General features: G+C 39.1%; 1 protein-coding gene across 2 annotated transcripts in view; it reads right to left on the bottom strand.

The window, feature by feature from the left end:
* arhgef7b (Rho guanine nucleotide exchange factor (GEF) 7b) overlaps window positions 1–12,948 on the bottom strand; it is a 43,646-nt gene extending 30,698 nt beyond the window's left edge. For both annotated transcript variants that reach the window (XM_036563421.1, XM_036563420.1), the window contains exons 1-2: window positions 12,575–12,948; window positions 7,352–7,441 (exon numbers count right to left, since the gene is read on the bottom strand). In XM_036563421.1, the coding sequence (XP_036419314.1) occupies window positions 7,352–7,441; window positions 12,575–12,739 (255 nt within the window). In that variant the 5' untranslated portion in view covers window positions 12,740–12,948. The remainder of the gene's footprint in view (window positions 1–7,351; window positions 7,442–12,574) is intronic.
* Between the last annotated feature and the right edge of the window lie 4,542 nt (window positions 12,949–17,490).

The raw sequence follows: 17,490 nt of genomic DNA, 5'->3' as shown, positions 1-17,490 counted from the left end.
ACAGTGTTTTTTTATTCTCACACATGTGCAAAAAACAGAGACGCTCCTTTTTAACCTGTGCTCCTCCAGTCCCACGTCTGACAAAGAGGGAAAATGTTTGTGTGTAGGTGAGTATGTGTGTCTAGCTTTGTAGACTGCAGACACCCTGCTACTCCTGCAGTCCTCCAGAGCCCCAACCCAACCATCTGGCCAGATAAGCCCAGCTCACGACTAGGGCCTGACCGATATGAACACTCTGTCACTGATGCGGATAAATTTTAAGAAACTAAAAATTCCAATAACCAATAAAACTTTTACAAACAGACTCCTCTAGTTTTTGTTAAACAGTGTCATAAAAATGTGAGGATACAGGATTGTGAAGCCAGAACAGTGAATCAAATCGAATCATTACACACAGGGTTGCACTGATAATGATATTGTATCGGCAATGGCGCCAATACTGGCACTTAAACGCAGTACCAGTATCAGTGATTGGGGTACTAATACCATGAAGCAATTTCTGACAGTAGACAGAGCTTAACAACACATCACTGGTGTGGGTTGACAAGCAGCAGTAAAAATGCTCATGGCAAAATCTGTAACAGCAGTATTTTGTGTGAAAGCAATGGTAGTCGGTGATATATCAGTTTTAATTCTTCCTAAGGCGTCAGTTTCACCGGTATGCCACAAATAAGCCAGATAATGCACCGTACAAACAGTGTAACACAAGTTAATGGTAACTCTATCTGAATGGCTGAGCCAGGCCTCTTTCAGTAATAACTCATCTCCCACTGTCCAGTCAGTTACAGTCTGAGTTAAGGTTAGTCCATAGCATAGCATAGCAAGAATGACTAATATTTCATCACTGTCTGAATAAAACTTCGTATCTACGAAATGGTAACTTTACAAGAGAAGTAAAAAACATTCTTCACTCGTAACTTAAGTTCAATAATGGAATTTAATAATCGTGAACGTAATAAAAGTTTTCCAAGTAATTTTGGACCATTTCTGTTGGTCCATTCATCATAAAATATGAATACAATGCAAAGAGTAACTGGAGCTTTTAAATTATGCAAAACTGCAAATCAACCAAAAATAGATCACAGAAAGCTCAAGTGTACAGGTCATATGAGACAAATGACCTAAGAAATTCGGGAGTGAAACAATGTTCAGCATTGGTTTTGCTGAGCTGCTTATATGTACACACCACAAGTTAATCTATATATTGTTGAATTCTATTTTTAACTACTTGCAGCACAATAAAAATGTGTAACATTTCCTTCAGTTGTTAAACATGATTCTTATTACTAATACAACATATCCCTAATTTATACACACATATAAATGTGTGTGTGTGTGTGTGTGTGTGTGTGTGTGTGTGTGTGTGTGCGTGTGCGTGTGCGTGTGCGTGTGCGTGTGCGTGTGCTCGTATCAGTATAGGAGGGAGAAAGCGGTATTGGTGTATCCCTAGTTACACCCCTAATAAGCACTGTAACAGAGGGGGTGGAGCTTCTCTGCATTTATAGTAGTTTTGTTGGTTTCAGTTAATTAGCTCTATTTTTTTCATGTTTGTTGCATTTTGTTTACAAGTGGAAGTAGCTGACCAGAAACATTTGACAATCTAGGGGGCAAAAAGAATAGGAGGTAGCCTTAAAAAATAAATAAATAAATAAATAAATAAATAAGTAAATAAACTGAGGCACACATATAGATACATGCATACTGTAACCTTTTCAGCACAGTGTTGATGATAGTACAATGCTTACATGTCTACACAAAATTTCCTGTAGCAGACGGCATTTCTGTTCAAGCTGATTGTATTGTCTTTAATTGGGCCTTATTCAACCTTGCAGTCACACCATCATGGGTCACAATTCTGTGAAATGTAAGAATCCCAAACCTCCGTAAATTAAAATTAGGAATAAACCAATACTGAACGATCGACTTTTAACTGCAGTGTTCTGTGTTGATTAAGCGTATTAAAACCACCACCATTCAGTAAACAAAGAGTTAGGTCTGGAATATAAGTGAGATTAAACATTTTCACTGAAGTGCTATTAAACTGCAAAAAGTCTGTAATGGGTTCAGATTCCCAGAACATATGTGAAAATGTACCTGGTGTGTGCCCCAAACAGAACTGACAGTTCTGACAGCTACAATTTGGAATCAGAGCCATTTTGTAAGGTGTGTAATAAAATTTGTGTATGACTTTAGATTTAATTAACTGATGATCTGAATGTTTAGATGGGTTAAACTACACCACACACACTTCCAGTTTGGGTTAAGACAGTTAGGCTCAAGCTCTCCGTCCCATACAGAGAAAACACGTAAAGTTATTTAGGATGTTTTAGAGACTACTCTGAGAGACTGTTTTAGATTCTCGCCATCATTTATAACACGTCTGGTGTTAAAGTGTACTGGTTCAGTTAGTATTACAGTATAAATAAAGGTAAGCTAGTGGTGACTGCCCGTTTTGCAGTCTCTAGAAAGAGTGGTATGAGAACATGAAACGATTAAAATCATGAAAATCAGTGGGTTTCTTACATCAATGGTGTGTGTTCATTAAAATATAAAACATGCAACTTCAGTGCATGCAATTTTCTCCAGTACCAACAATAATACAGAAACTTAAATCCTCCAATTTTAATCAGACACACAATATATTAGTACAGCTGTACTCGCAAAAACCTTTCCTGAGCTTGAGAATTGGCCTGGTTTGAAGACAGTCTTTTTACTAGTCTTTTTACTAAACTGTAACTGCAACTGTGATATTAACTGACAGGGCATGCTTTCAATAGCTGACATCAGAGTTGACAACAAGCAGATTCATGTGTGCTTACTGCTGGCACATCAGAATCGGACTGGCATACAGTTATGCAACAACCAAATAAACAGAGGTGCAAAAATAAACAACCAAGAATAACCCAAATCTAAATATAGTCTCAACCCGAACACAGTACTTCAGTGTGCACAGGCTAATACTAATGAACAGCTCTAAGGCTCTATTCATTACAGTGGGCTTTTAAATTAGCATGACCAGCCTCACACGGCTGCCAGCATCCCATCACTGTCACTGAATGTCACTGTGCGTTGCAGAAAGATTTCCAATCGCAAAGAACTGTGCCTAAGGGCTGTGTTAGGGCAACTCTAGTCTCAGTTTATAGACAACCCATGTCTCCACTGCTTGTGTATAACTACACTTTTTACAGCAAAAACATCCCTGTAACAGCTGCGACCAATCATGACTTGTAGGAGCATCATTTCCGGTGAATACAGCACTGTTGGCATTCCTTGCTTTCCTTCGATTGGCTAGCTGAAACAACGAACACTGTTACTGTGGTTTTGGCAGTGATTGTCGTTAGTTTGGAGAAAGCTTATGGCAGTGGTATAGCCAGAATTCCACTTTAGTGGAGGGGCAGGGGAAGCAGTTTACAGACTGAGACAATCAGGAAGCATTATGTCTTAACTGCTTACTTTGTGTTTAACTGGGTAACATAAGTTACTACAGTGACTGACAGCATACATGGAGTTCTTGGCTTCTTATTCACCTCTGAGGTGCCAGAATGTAACTGGTACACCACTGAAGGCAGAGCAGCGTTGAAAATGAAGCCACCTTCAGCCTTGTATAGGTAAAGTCTAACTAACTAGAAGTCCACCTTTTACGACAGCAGGTATATGAGATGTTCAGAGCGAACAGCTAAACAATGTGCTTTTTTAAAGTGCTGAACATTGTTTTCTTCCCCACGGCTAAGTACTAACTACTGTTACTTGCTAACCAAAGTAAATAGCTTATATGAACTATGCAAACCTCAGCTAAGTTCTCACCATCAGGAGAAACTGCAGAGCACATTAACGTTATGTTTACTTATTTTGAAAAAAATCGTCTTTCCACAACTTTCTGCATGAAAGGTGTGGAAAGATGATGGCAGCGATGCAGCCATGTAAACATTGCCATGGTGATAGCGCCCAGGGAAAATTGGTGACGATGTAATGTGAGCTTATATCTGCTAATTCATGGTTTGAGGCATGTTTAGGTATGTACACTATCTTTGTTATGCCAGTGCAAAAGGAAAGAAACAAACTTCAGACACAAAACATGTCTGGGCTGATTGTCTACATCTGGGCTACGGGGGGAAACTGTATACAGTTCCAGTGTAAAACTAAAGGAGAAACTCTTCTTAGAAGCAAAATAAGCAAATGTTTTCCACAGAAAATGCCCATCAAGTCAACAGACTTTTGTAGATTCATAGTCTGTAGACTTTGCTGATTGAACCATCAGAATGAGCTGAAATATGTTCTCAAACTGCTCACTTAAATTCAAAACAACTAAGAGTGATTTACACAGCCGCTGAAGTTTTACTGGAATGTTTTGTTGCTCACAGTCAGGAGCCAATCAGATTTTGTCTTTAAATATAGAGAGCAGTCCCAAGACATGTTAACCAGGAAAGATATCAGCAAGAGATCAACAGTGTTTAGGACAGGGCAAGTGAAAACAAACTTTATCAGCGGATCTCTTAAGCTGTTGTTTATGTTTTCTAGGCAGATCTTCATTCAGGTCTTTCCTTGTTCCTTTTCAGCCAGGCTTGTGGTGCTTCCCCCATGAAGCACAACTTCCTCTATACTTCATCCCTATTCATTGTAAACAAATGCAATAACCAGTCCGCAAACTGACAACTAGAGAAAAATACCCTCTCCCCTAATTTCCAAAACAATATCATCATTTGCTATGGTATATAGTATATTTCAGCTACTTGTGCTGTTCAGGCACCCTCAATATTTAAACAAATGGCAATCAAACATTCCAATATTTTATAACGCTATGGATAAAAAGGGTGTAATATCAATTTATTGCATGGAGCTAGCGTAAGATGTGATCTGTACCCACCTGTTCAGTCGATTTAGTGATTTATCATTGGGTTTTAGACACATGTGATTTAACACACTATGATTTAAACTACAGAACAATAACTTCACAAATTCTTTGAATTTATCATCCTTTTGTCAGAAATATTTCCATATATAGCCCCACTTGGATGTCATTAGGTCACAGAAAGTGAGTGATATTATCAGCTGTTTGTGTTCCAACTTTACAACAACACAATTTACTTCACCTTTTTCTTCTTCAAACGACACATCCTACTCAAATGCCCAATTAAGCAAACAAGTATTCTAAGATGAGTTTGAATAGCACTATATTATTATATATTAAATAACCATGACCTTCCCTAAAGATATTATGAGGGTTGTACAGCTTAGCAGTTCTGAAAATGACTGTAGAAATCTGCTTTTCTGCTTTCAACAAACATCAACAAACTGAATCAGCAATATTAGAGAGATGCTCTGACTACATGGTGTACGTTACAGGAGGCAACTGGCCAGCATGCACAGCATGAAGCTCTAGATTTTTCCCCCTCCACTGAGAACAAAGCAGTAATTCTCTGGCTATGAACAAGATGGCTTATGTTAGAATCTACGCAAACAAAACAGAACTGTAAATATCTACATATACAAGCTATACATTCCACTTATATGCAAATGCTGACATTATAATACCCAACTAGTTGCAGTTTAGATGACAAACCAAATGTACCAATGACCGCAGTCTACCGGAATAACCCTTCTTTTCATCCAAAAAGGGGGACCCTGTTTTCCCTACCAGGGGTTTTCCCTTCCTTCTTCACTGGAGAGCCTCTCACAGGACTGGAGTGTGCCTGCCCCAAAGCCATTAATGAGCTGCAAGATAGTCCTATTCAGCCCCACTGCTCTATTTGCTACAATAGAGGGCTTGTCTGAGCCTGACTGTGGGCCAGAGCTGCAGACAAAGCCAGCAGGACGACAGAACTGGACACACAGCTACTGCTGAGAAGAGGCGTAGCAATAGTCAGTTAGTGCTTCCATTAAACTATGCACTGCTGCTTAGCCACTAAAATCATTAAAGAACATTAGCGTGTTTTAAATGTTTCCTAGATATTTGGGCAGACTTTGAGAGCCGGCAGGTGTGGCCCATGATGTGATATTGCCGAGATGCCTTCAAGTCACGGGGTGACCCACCCATGGAACCTAAAAAACACTCTTGGAAACACAGAATGGCTGAGCCAGCTAGGCAAAGCCTGCTCCTCCTCCTCAAGATCATTAAAACACATTACTACAATCTGCCTGATGAAATGAAACCAGTTGGCACATGTAATTATACAAAACTCAGCATGTCTAAAAAACTGAAAGCCCAGTCATGCACAAATGCCCATTCCATCAGGTCTCACAGAGGTCTATGTTAAATAGACTATAGTCTATGAGCAGGATCTGTCATTTAGAAAAATGTTGTTGCCATAAATAACAACATTAAAGAGGAATTACGTCAATTTTTCAATCAAATGTGAACAAACTCATGCAGAGTGGTTTAATGTGAAATGCCCTGTTCTAGTAAAACTCAGTCAGAACTGTTCAGTTCAATGCCTCTAAAAGCTCCCTCACAGAAGCCATTACACAAAATGGCCATGAATATGCTGCCTGGTGCCAGAGACATTGATTTATGATAGCTTGGAGATGCTAAAATACTTTTTAATCCATTCATGGTGCAGTGGTACATGCAGGGCATTGCAAGGCAGAATGGCTACCAAAAAAACCTATGTCTTCAGTTTTATCACTATTTTACTATTAACAACACTGCATATAAAATCCCAGACGACACGTGTAGATTCACTGGTTGTTTTGGATGGATAGTAAAATGCCCATATTTGTGCTGTGGGTATTGTGACCCCTGGTTCCTATCAGCACAACTGTAAAGAAAAACTCTAAGTCTATCCACAATGAACCATATCTCAGGTCAAACCTCTCTGAATTACTTTGCTTTACATCTCAACCTTTGAAGAAAATTTGAAAACCGGTGGAATTCCCCTTTAACAACACTTCTGCCGCCTGACAGACAGAACTGCACTACGACAACAGCGTAAACATTAAACGCTTCTGTTCCAGGTAAACGAGCTCCTAAAGACCGCAAAGCACACAAGTCGTGATTTGTTTCGGTGTTTCACGGATTAAACCCAACCTCACTTCCAACTCCCACTGAGCCACAGTCTGGCGACCCCGTTTTGCCTTATTGCTGCTGCAAAGCCCAAAATAACTAACGCTAGCCTAGCAGTGAACAAATGACAGCATGGAGACAGAATCCACTAAAAACAAAGCCACAAACATAAAAATAACAATTAAGGCCGAAGTAAGTTAAGCTTCTTGTTTGAATTGTCCCGTTCCACCTTAAACGGTGCAGCAGTTACACTCTCGCGCCTCAGGCTGTAGAACGTAACGTTAACTGCTGCACCGTTTAAGGTGGAACGGGACAATTCGAACAAGACTTGTGGAAAGCTCGACAACTCACCTCCAGACGGAATGAAGCGGCAGCACAGCCCTTCAGGAACTCCCTGATATTGCTCAAGCACTCGCTGTCGGTCCGGGGCTCCTGACAGACCTGCGTGAAGAGGAAGAAATCCGCGGCTTAGCACAGCTTATTCGAGTCTCACGCACTGTAAACTGTATCCAGACCGGACAAGCCACATTCGTTAACGGCGGACAACAACATCATTATCATCATCATCTCCCCAGTAGCTGAGAAAGCTGAGAAAGCCAGCCAGCCATCCTCCAAGGAGGCGCAGGGAAAGCGGAAGTGACGCCAGATGAGGGCGCTTGGCGCTGAGTGGAAGCGGCTATGCTGTGTTTACAGACGGATAAAGTACTTGCAGTGGGCCGAAGCTTAAAATATCTTGTTTTCTTCTCACTAGCCTTGGATGAAGTCTTCCCTGAGACTCCAGTAAACGGTTTTAGAGGGTCTGGGGGGTATTTTTCAAAGCAGGATTTCTCAGTTAGCCAGATAACTTAAGCCAAAAGCCTGTCCAGTAGCAGGAGAGGTGATGGACATTCCTGGGCAATCCTCACTTTGGTCACTTTAGGCTTAAGTTAAGCTCCCTGAGAAATCCTGCTTTGTGAAATACCCTCGTATGAGTTGCAGTTATGTAGAGACTTCCCTGCTGGAAAGAAAAAAAAAAAGTTTCTCTTGGTTTCTGGTGGGTTTCTCATGTGTTTTGGCTTTTCTTGGTGGGTTGATATCACAGTGTAAAGGATTTTAGTGGTTTAACAGGTGTTCTGTGACTGATTTCAGATACATCTCATGGTTTCCTAATGGGATTTTCCATTGATGGGATGGTTCGAAAAGGACTTTTTTCAGCCAGTTTGGAGGCACTACACATTTCTGGATTTGCCTGAATCAGCTCACGAAGGGTTTGATCATTTACCTGATAAGCTGGGTCAGGTGTCAACCACAAAAATGTGCAGTCCAGGGTGCAAGAGAAAAGCAAAGAAGCCTTCTTGTCGAAACTATAGAAAAAGACCAGTGATATGCGACACTGCTCATGGCGGAACTTCAAGGGGAATAGGATCTTACAGGGGAAAAAGTGATGGGAATCAAACGTCCAAACCATTTAATTCTCTAACAGCTACCTCACATAAAATGATTATTATTAACTGGCTATGAATACGCTGCCTGATGACTTAGACATAGTTTTACAATAGTTTTGAGAAATGTTTTTGGTCTCAAATGTATTTTATAATCCATTCATATCAGAGAGGTACATGCAAGGTGTTGTAAGGCAAAATTGCACGTTTTTGTTTAGTTTATTTATTTATTTTTTAGACTGACCACTATTATTTTTTTAAAGAAACATTACATATAAAAACTCTGAAGGCATGTGTAGTTTTATGGTCATTTTACATAGTACAAAACAGATGTATGTTCATGGTAGACATCATCCTATCAAAAATCAGTAAGTCAGTAAGTTTCTCTGCAGTGCCCAAGTTGACTACTCTGAATGACTTTGTTTACATCTTAACCTTTAATTATGCAATTTTTTAAAAGAAATGGCTGAATTCCCCTCTAAGTAACTAAGGATTTATGTCCAAAGCATTTCTGTGTCTGGCAACCTTTAACTATACCACTAAATATGGAGAGAGAAAATCCACCTGCATTAAAAGATCTTTCTGTAGCCTTAGATAAAAAGACAATTTCAGTCAAGCTTTCACTTTCATTCATTTCATTCCACTAGTTCAGTCTGGCATTACCTGAATAGTGAACGTTTGTGCACATGGGTGTGACCTTTAAACAAGTCGGTACACCAAACTCTTGACGAAAGCATCTGGGACAAAAGCAGCCTACTCTGCAATATGCCTTCCAGTTCTGCTTGTATCTAAGCCGCACTAAAGGCCATTTCATCATGGTTTCCTCCTTCAAATATAGCCACCAACTGAACCACCTCTGCTTATGAGCACACAATGACTGCTCTAAAAAACTGCCCACAGAAACAGCCTTGCTAATAATAGGCTAAAATTGGGGGGGTAACATAATGAAACTTTGCCTCACACAGAATGATTTTGTCCAGGCTGTTGAGCCACATCTGGCATATTCCAGCATGGGCTGAGAGCAAGACTTATTTATGTTTAATAGAGCAATGATAGAAGAAAACATCATCGCTGCCTTGGATAAATTGATTTACCTTCCCTCTGAGTCATGTATTACTATTCAATTTTATTTTAAACTTACTTCAAATAATATTTACTTTGATTTACTTCAGTATTTACTTCAATAGATGAAGGAAAATTCCTCTGACTTTTAAAAATTGTCTGCATAATTCAATGATTAACATACAAGCAAAGTCATTCAGAGTAGTTTGATGTAAAATGCATCACTCTAGAGAAACTTACCAAATTTGAATTGTTCACAGTGGTGGTCATAGGAACCAGACGTCACAAATGTCTGGTAGGACTGTGTGTAACTTTAAGCACAATTATTTAACAAGCTGAAAAAAGCCTGATTTGTGATTAACGAATCAAAACTATTATCAGTGTCATGTAGAACACCAATCATAAAAATAAAAATGAAAAATAACAATGAAAGCTAATAATTTGTGCACATGGCAACCCAGTACAAAACTGCATATACTTATTTTACATGCACATTGGTCTGAACAAATGCTGCAACTATTCCATGTTCCATTTTACAAACATATTACACTGTTTTTTCACACCAATTAAAACTGACCCCTAAAAAAAACAATACAGCCAGTGCAGAAGCGTTTAATTTTATTTTAGAAAAATAATCACACTACACAGCCATTCAGCCGTCCTTTAAAAAAAAAGGACACTTTTTTTTGTAACTTTAATGCTGTAAGGCTTGGTCAGTAGGGGAAGCAGTGCACTTACTGCTTGACCTTAAACTCCACTCACAAGTGCAGCCATTGTCTCGTGAGCTGCTGAATACTGAATGTTATTAGCTGAAAGATCTGCATGAATTAGTTTTGTTTCATGTAAATGATATGTAAATTAGGTGGCGCTTGATTTCATGCACTGAAGCCGATTCATCATTTGTGCTCAAATCTTGTTTCCGACACATACAAAAGTTTCATAGATCAGACACAGAGAAGTCTGTGCGTCATTAAAGGCGGTCAGATCTGCAAATGTTTCTTGTGTATTGCAGTGAATATACCTTTCATGGTTTTTAATATGAGTGTAAGGTCTGTGGAGTGTTACTGAAACAAATGACAAGTAAGTAGTTGTAGTACGTAAACCCCCAAAAGCACTACTACAAGCAGTCTGTTAGGGGTGGACACAGTACAATACTGTACTTGAGTAAAAGTTGATGGTAAATTCTTACTTAAAGTAGAAAAGTACTTGCTTTTAAATGTACTTAAGTACAAAGTAAAAGTGATATGAGTTATAATATTATATTGAAGGACGAGCTGTGTGGCTGCAGACATAAACAGACAGATCTCCTTAACAGAACTGCATTAGAATTACTTTAACTTTTAGGTAGAATACTTTTACTCAAGTGGTAATTTACCAAGAGTACATCAACATTTGTACTCCGTCCACTTCTAGCTGTAGTAGTGCTTTTGGGGTTACTTAATGCTGTTGTATTGGTTCAGCACCTGGACTGTTATCACCTCTCACCTCTGAGCCTTTCTGGGGACCAAAACTTTTATTTCAGTACCACAAAAAGACGAACAGCACGTAACAAACTTCACTGTTCTGATAGATGCCGGATGTGGGAGTTCCAATAAAATTTGATTGGGAACTTAATATTTGAGGTTTTTTTTTTACTTTTACTTCTGCTTTGGTCATTATTTCAGTATTTCATTTTAAGTAAAAACAATTACTTGTGGATGATTCAAACCTCTTCTCCAACTCCTGAAGCACTTATCATATTGTTATAACACATTAGTAACACAAGGTGTAGACATTTTAGACGTCTAGAGAGCTTATATCAGCAAGCCATGCCTGAACTGTAATGTCTATCAATGCAGTCCCCAAAAAAAAAAATATATATATATATATCCATCCATCCATCCATCATCTAAACCGCTTATCCTTCTGGGTCGCGGTGGGGCGCTGGAGCCCATCCCAGCTGTCATTGGGCGGAAGGCAGGACATATATATATATATATATATATATATATGTGTGTGTGTGTGTGTATGTGTGTGTGTATATGTATGTGTACATACACACACAAAGTAAAGTTGGCATTTTTGAGAAACCTTTTTTGAGAAACCTGTTTTTTCTAAGCATAAACACTACAAAGCAAACACTTTTAGCTCCCTTAGAAAAGTGTACTGTGCCTTTAAATCTGAGGGGATTTCTCTCCCTCGCTCAATGTCAATGGCCGCCTGCTCATAGTGATGAACCCATAAACATCAGCCACACAGATCAGAATACAGCCTCTTCATCATACAGCATAATCTATATTTACACAAACGTCTCACTTCTTCCGCACTGAACTAGGTTTTATGCTAACATTTGCATGACCGATACTCATTACTCAGCATTACTGACCACCTCGTGTTGTAGATGAAGCTTGTTTTGCTCATTTAGACCCTTTTCGGGCCTGTGTTGCTGATCCTCTGTTCAGTAGTTTGAGTGAACCGACGGTCGCTTTGATCGCTGCTGTTGTGACTGAATGTCCCGCGTGCGTTTCGCCTGACAGGACAATGAGGCTGGTGTGCGCGTGTCCGCGAACATGTATTTAGGCCTTAGTGGGGACCAGAACGTCCCCACAAAAACGGAAAACACTTTTGTCGCTGCGAGGACGTTTTTCTACTATGTATCTGTATTTGAGAAAAAGACAAAGACTTTTCTTTGCTTCCTGAGAATAAAGTTGTATTTTTGCATAGGGTTTGGTTTAGCACTAGCATCAAGTAATCAGTATGGTGAAGCAATCGGTACCCACGCTAATGGAAACACCCCACAAAGACAGGAATACAAACTGGTGTGTGAGAGCGTGTGACCCAAAAACGGGCAGCAGCAACACCAGCAGCTGTGTGTGTGTGTGTGTGTGTGTGTGTACAGTAGGAAAAAGTGCTTTGAATTTAATCCATTCAAACATGTACATGATTTTCATATGCATAAACACAAACTGAGTGAACTAAAGCGATAACTAGCCTATGTGGATGTTAAATGATACTCTCCAACGTTCACATTTGAACCAGCTACACTACTCAAAGCACTATTTTCTTCAGTGAGTGAAGAAAAAGCCTCAAACCGTCTGTCTGTGTCTCTCACCGTGAGGTTTAATCCTGGCTGTAGTCTGTCCAGCAGCCTGCACAGCACCACTCCGTCCCTCAGGCTGGACTGCAAGAAGCCCTCGGGGTCTGACACTGTCTTTTTGGGCGACTCCAGGACCCCCAGCGTAATAAGCCATGTTACCGTCTGCTCGGCCGAGTTCATGGCCACCTCCTTTATGTCCTTACACGCTAACGCCAACCTCGACCACAAGAAACCATGGATATCCTCGATTTTCTTCTCTTGCCCTCACGCTACGGGCTCGTCCGCTGGGGCTGGTGGATATGAGCCCTCCTGCTCCTGCTGGCTGCAGCTGACGATTTGCCTACATTTGTGTGGCGGCTCTGGTTTCGTTCTCCGCTCACCCCCGCCACCCCTCCTCCCCATTCCCCCTTTGGCAGGATGTCAGCTGACCCCCCTCCCCAAACCAACATCAACAAAACCAATATGTGCCGGTGGATGGACTATTAAAGATTGGGTTGGAGGTCTAGTAACTATAGTCCCATGTATTTAAAGGACCCATATTCTGTTCTCTATGTATTTTATCGTTTTCCCCTGAAAAAAACTCAGTAATACTTATAAACACTTATAATGTTTGGGCTGTTTTTGTTACTGTGCCTTTAAGAGAGATATATGTAAATGAGCTCTGTTCTTATTGGCTGCCCTGTATTGCGCCTTCCTCGTTCGCTCTTTATAATTTAAGTGTGAATGGGGCGGGGCTAAACTACTGTAGGCTGAACAGGCAGTATGTAAATATGCTCGTTTTTTGTGACCTATCATTAAGATGAATTCAAAAGTGTGTTTTGAATTTATTATGATATTATTTTTGTATACAGACTGATAAACTGTGGAATTAACATTTTAAAACAATCTTTACATGTGACATCAAACTATTTTATAAAAAAAAGTTTACCACGATATGGGCCTTTTAGAGGGATGGTTCACCAAAAATAAATAAATCAAAAGATCTAAAGTAATGCTACAAGATTCCTTTTAGTTTATTAAATTCAGACAATTACCACAGTTTACTACAGAATACTAAAGTATTTTAGATTATATTAGATTACTATAGCACAGTACTACAGTAATAAATAGATGTTTTATTCCAAAATGCTGTACACTCATTTGTATTTTGGATATAAAGATATTTGAAAAGAATAACACCTGACATATAATAAACTTTGATAAACATTTTTATTTCTCTAGGTGGTATTAATTATAATGTATTTATATGTAATTGATATATGTAAAGCCAAGCCTCTACTATGTAGAAAAAAGAAAATTCATGGACATGGTGTTTAATGCGCTTTGGAACAAGACCCTTCAAATATTACAGATTATTATAGAAATATTGTACAGCACTCTAGAAATCTTAAAGTTTCTTGCAAGTCAGGGGGACAGAGTAGCCTAAACCCTTCCTCAAGTATTGTTACTTCACCTGAACACTGACTCTAGTTAAAGAACCTTTAAAAAACAAAAAACAACTGGAGTTGAAGTACAATAGAACCAGGTCAAAAAGCACTACTTAAGTACTGATTACAACCGCAGCTGAACTGCTTACAACGTCCAGCATCTATCCGGATAGGGACTGAAGTCATTCTTCTTTATCTTTTCTTTTTCTGATTTTAAAGTATTGTTTGAAAATGCTGAGAGAAGTACAAATACAGCAAAATGTTACTTAAGTTCATGTAGCTAGTTACTCATGAATCCTGCTTATAGTATAATAGATCTTTGATGTAAGGTAATTTGCACCAAAGCCATGAGGCTGATATAATTAAATTAGTGTCTCACAGAATAAGATTCTGTCAGCTGTCATTAATGGTTAGTGACAGTAGCTTTGTAGTTCAAGTACAAAACTAAAGAAGCAAACTTTGAGAACCAAATATGTTATGGCCTATACTTCATTTGAGATAAGGGGAAATTTGTGTACAATTCATTTTTGGGTGAATCGTTCCTTTAAGCACAGTTCTGATAGATCTGTACGTTTCTGAGAATCTTCAAATGATATGTTTAGTTTTACTCAAGCATCCTCGCCTGTATCTGTGAGAGGAAACTGGCCTATGTTTGTGATTAGTTATGAAACCTAATATGTATTTCACACACTGAGGCCTGTTGGTAAAGTAGGACGCAGAGAAGCAGTTTTAACCAGAGGTACAAGTCTCCTCAGCACAGACAACCACAGTCCAAATTCATTAGCATTTTAGCACCAGTGACCATCCTGACATACAGAATTTATCAGCCTCTGGGTTTCTTAGGCAGGAGGCAAAGTTGGCTTACAGCGCTCCCTGCTGGACGCTAATAGTTGGCATATATAGCGTTACAGAGCCATTCAGTCATATAGTAAAGCAAGGGTGGGCAACGCAGGTCCTGAACAGTCTCTGTCCAGCAGGTTCGGGGTTCTTTACTCCAACACACCTGCTGCTAAACGTGGTAATTAATTGAGGAGTCGAATCAGGTATGTTTCAACAGGAACATCACCCAGCTGCACTAGAGTAAGGCCCTCCAGGACTGAGTTGGCCAGTTAGGCATCCTGAAATGCATCACCTTAATGTCATTTGAGTGCATATGGTACTGCATTGGGTTACAATGACAAAACGACCACTGCACCATCCTTAAGTTGTAAACATAGCCAATAATCAATTGTTTATTGTTCTGTATTTGTACATTATGCTGTGTTTTTATGCTGCTAATAGAATAGTACAGTAGAGACCTTAAAAGGGGAAATCCACTGATTTTTCACAGTTTCTTCAGAATTAAACGGTTAAGATGTGAACAAAGTCATTTAGAGGGTTTGATGTGAAATGGTGCACATTTCTTTACTGTGATGGTGATGGCAACCCGGCCTCAAGTCTACAACACACATATAGCCATTTTATTTACTACCCAAAATGACCCGTAAACCTCAGTGTGTCTTTAAAATGCAAATGTTGAGAATGGTAAAATAGTAAATCCAAAAAAATTACTTTTCTTTGGGTACAATTTAGCCTATCCCAAAACATTCATAAAATGTCTAAGTCAGGCAATGTATTCGTAAACATTTCATGTAGTAATACGTCGTGATGGAGATTGTAGAAGCATTTAACTCCTCAGATCCCATCACCACCCCTCAAAACAATACTGACTCAATAAGTTTCTCTAGAACATTCATTCTGAATGACTGTTTATATCCTAAACATTTAAATATGCAGAAATTCTGAATAATCGGTGGAAGTTCCAATTTAAAGGATATTTAGATAAATATTTCATATTAGTCACTGACATAAAAAATAAAAAAGCATTTTAAATAGGGAAGAGGCAAAGATAGAAGAGGAGGCAGTGGGCAACCCTAAGATGTTTTTCCACTGCACAAAGCACTAGAAAACTAGAACTGTGCTTTTACCCTTGGCCGTTGATCCAGTACTGAAGGTTCCAGTTTTATGTTTTTTGGTACCTATTCAAGACTGGTACCAACAGGACCTAATGGTACTTAAGGGCGAGGCGAGCAGTACAATTCAGTGCTGACTGATTAAGCTATTTAACAGGCAACATGGCATTATTTGTGATTATTTATAAAATGTCATGATTGTGACAAGCACAATACACAAGGTAGTTTATTAAAGGTGCACTGCAGCCTAAAGCTATGCATTGTGTTATACTGTATTCTGAAGTGCAGCACTGTGTCCTCAGCCTCATCGGTTTGACAAAAAAAATCACCATTCTGTTTAATCTATCAATATATATTTCTCTATGGGAGAAAAGAATGGAATTTTCAATATTCTCTGCTATTGCACCAATGCAGTAAACAAAACAGTTCCAACCCAGATACTTTTTTTCCTACAGACATTTTTTCACTTGAATGTCACTGGATTCTACTTATGAGACCATTTAGGAGTCCAAATAAGAATAATGCTTACATGCTACAAGCATGAAATGACATTACACAAAAATAAGTATGCTATTAAACTTAAACACCATTATATCTGTGATAACATCAGCTACTCACACTGTAGGTTACTACTTTTCAAAAACAGACATCAGCTTCTCAACAGACAAAAAACTTAAAACCGGAGTTCCTAAAATGAGCATCACGCATGTTACAGAATGAAGACTCAACTTTAGAGGTCTATAAAACTTCTAAAAAACTGGCCAGCTGTGATAAATAAATGCACTTATTTGGAAGCTAATAAATACAGGTGTGATAGTCTGCTTACTGGCAGTGACGACAGCTATCTGGCTTCCTTCGGCCCCAGCCAGCTATAAAAAAAAATAAAAATAAAAATAAAAAAAAAAGACCTCTCTTCATGACATCACTATGGGGGGGTCCCCTAGTCTTTAAACCAAAAAACATCACTCTAGAGACAAGTACGGCACAAGTGCAGGATGCGAGTAGGCATGTTTATACTGGCCACAGTGTCCCTTTCATGTTGTCAGTATAACCATAGAGGTTGTCTCTAAAAGCAAACAGAAAGTGATGAATGAGTTAGAACTAGAACCCTAAGTTCTGTTGATTCCAGATTGAGATGTTTTTGAATGTGCAGTGGAAAAACGTCTCTATTGGCCAACCTTAACTTCTGACTAACTGCTACCACAGTTAACTGAGAACTCCTGCTCTGTGATATTCTCCAATGCTCATCATTTGCCAAACTAGTTGAAATGAATCATGTGGTTAGATCCTGCTGGCGGGGTCACTTCAAAACATGCTCTCAATCATGGAAAGCATTCAGTGGTTTCTAAAAGCGTTTCCCACTCATCAGGTACATGACATACAATGGGTACATTTTTTTGCAACACAAATCCAGCATATTACTATGTCAGAACAAACACTTTCCAAAATACAACCATGTCTATAAATATGCCATCTCTTTATTGGTGCTGATTTTAAATCTCCATTTATTTTTGCTTTTACAAGTCAAACTCGAGTCAAGGGATGCCTTTTA

Source organism: Colossoma macropomum, unplaced genomic scaffold (genome assembly GCF_904425465.1).
Source record: "Colossoma macropomum unplaced genomic scaffold, Colossoma_macropomum, whole genome shotgun sequence".
Classification (NCBI taxonomy): Eukaryota; Metazoa; Chordata; class Actinopteri; order Characiformes; family Serrasalmidae; genus Colossoma; species Colossoma macropomum.
Note: the sequence above shows the minus strand (reverse complement) of the source record. Positions and strands in the feature narration are given on the sequence as shown.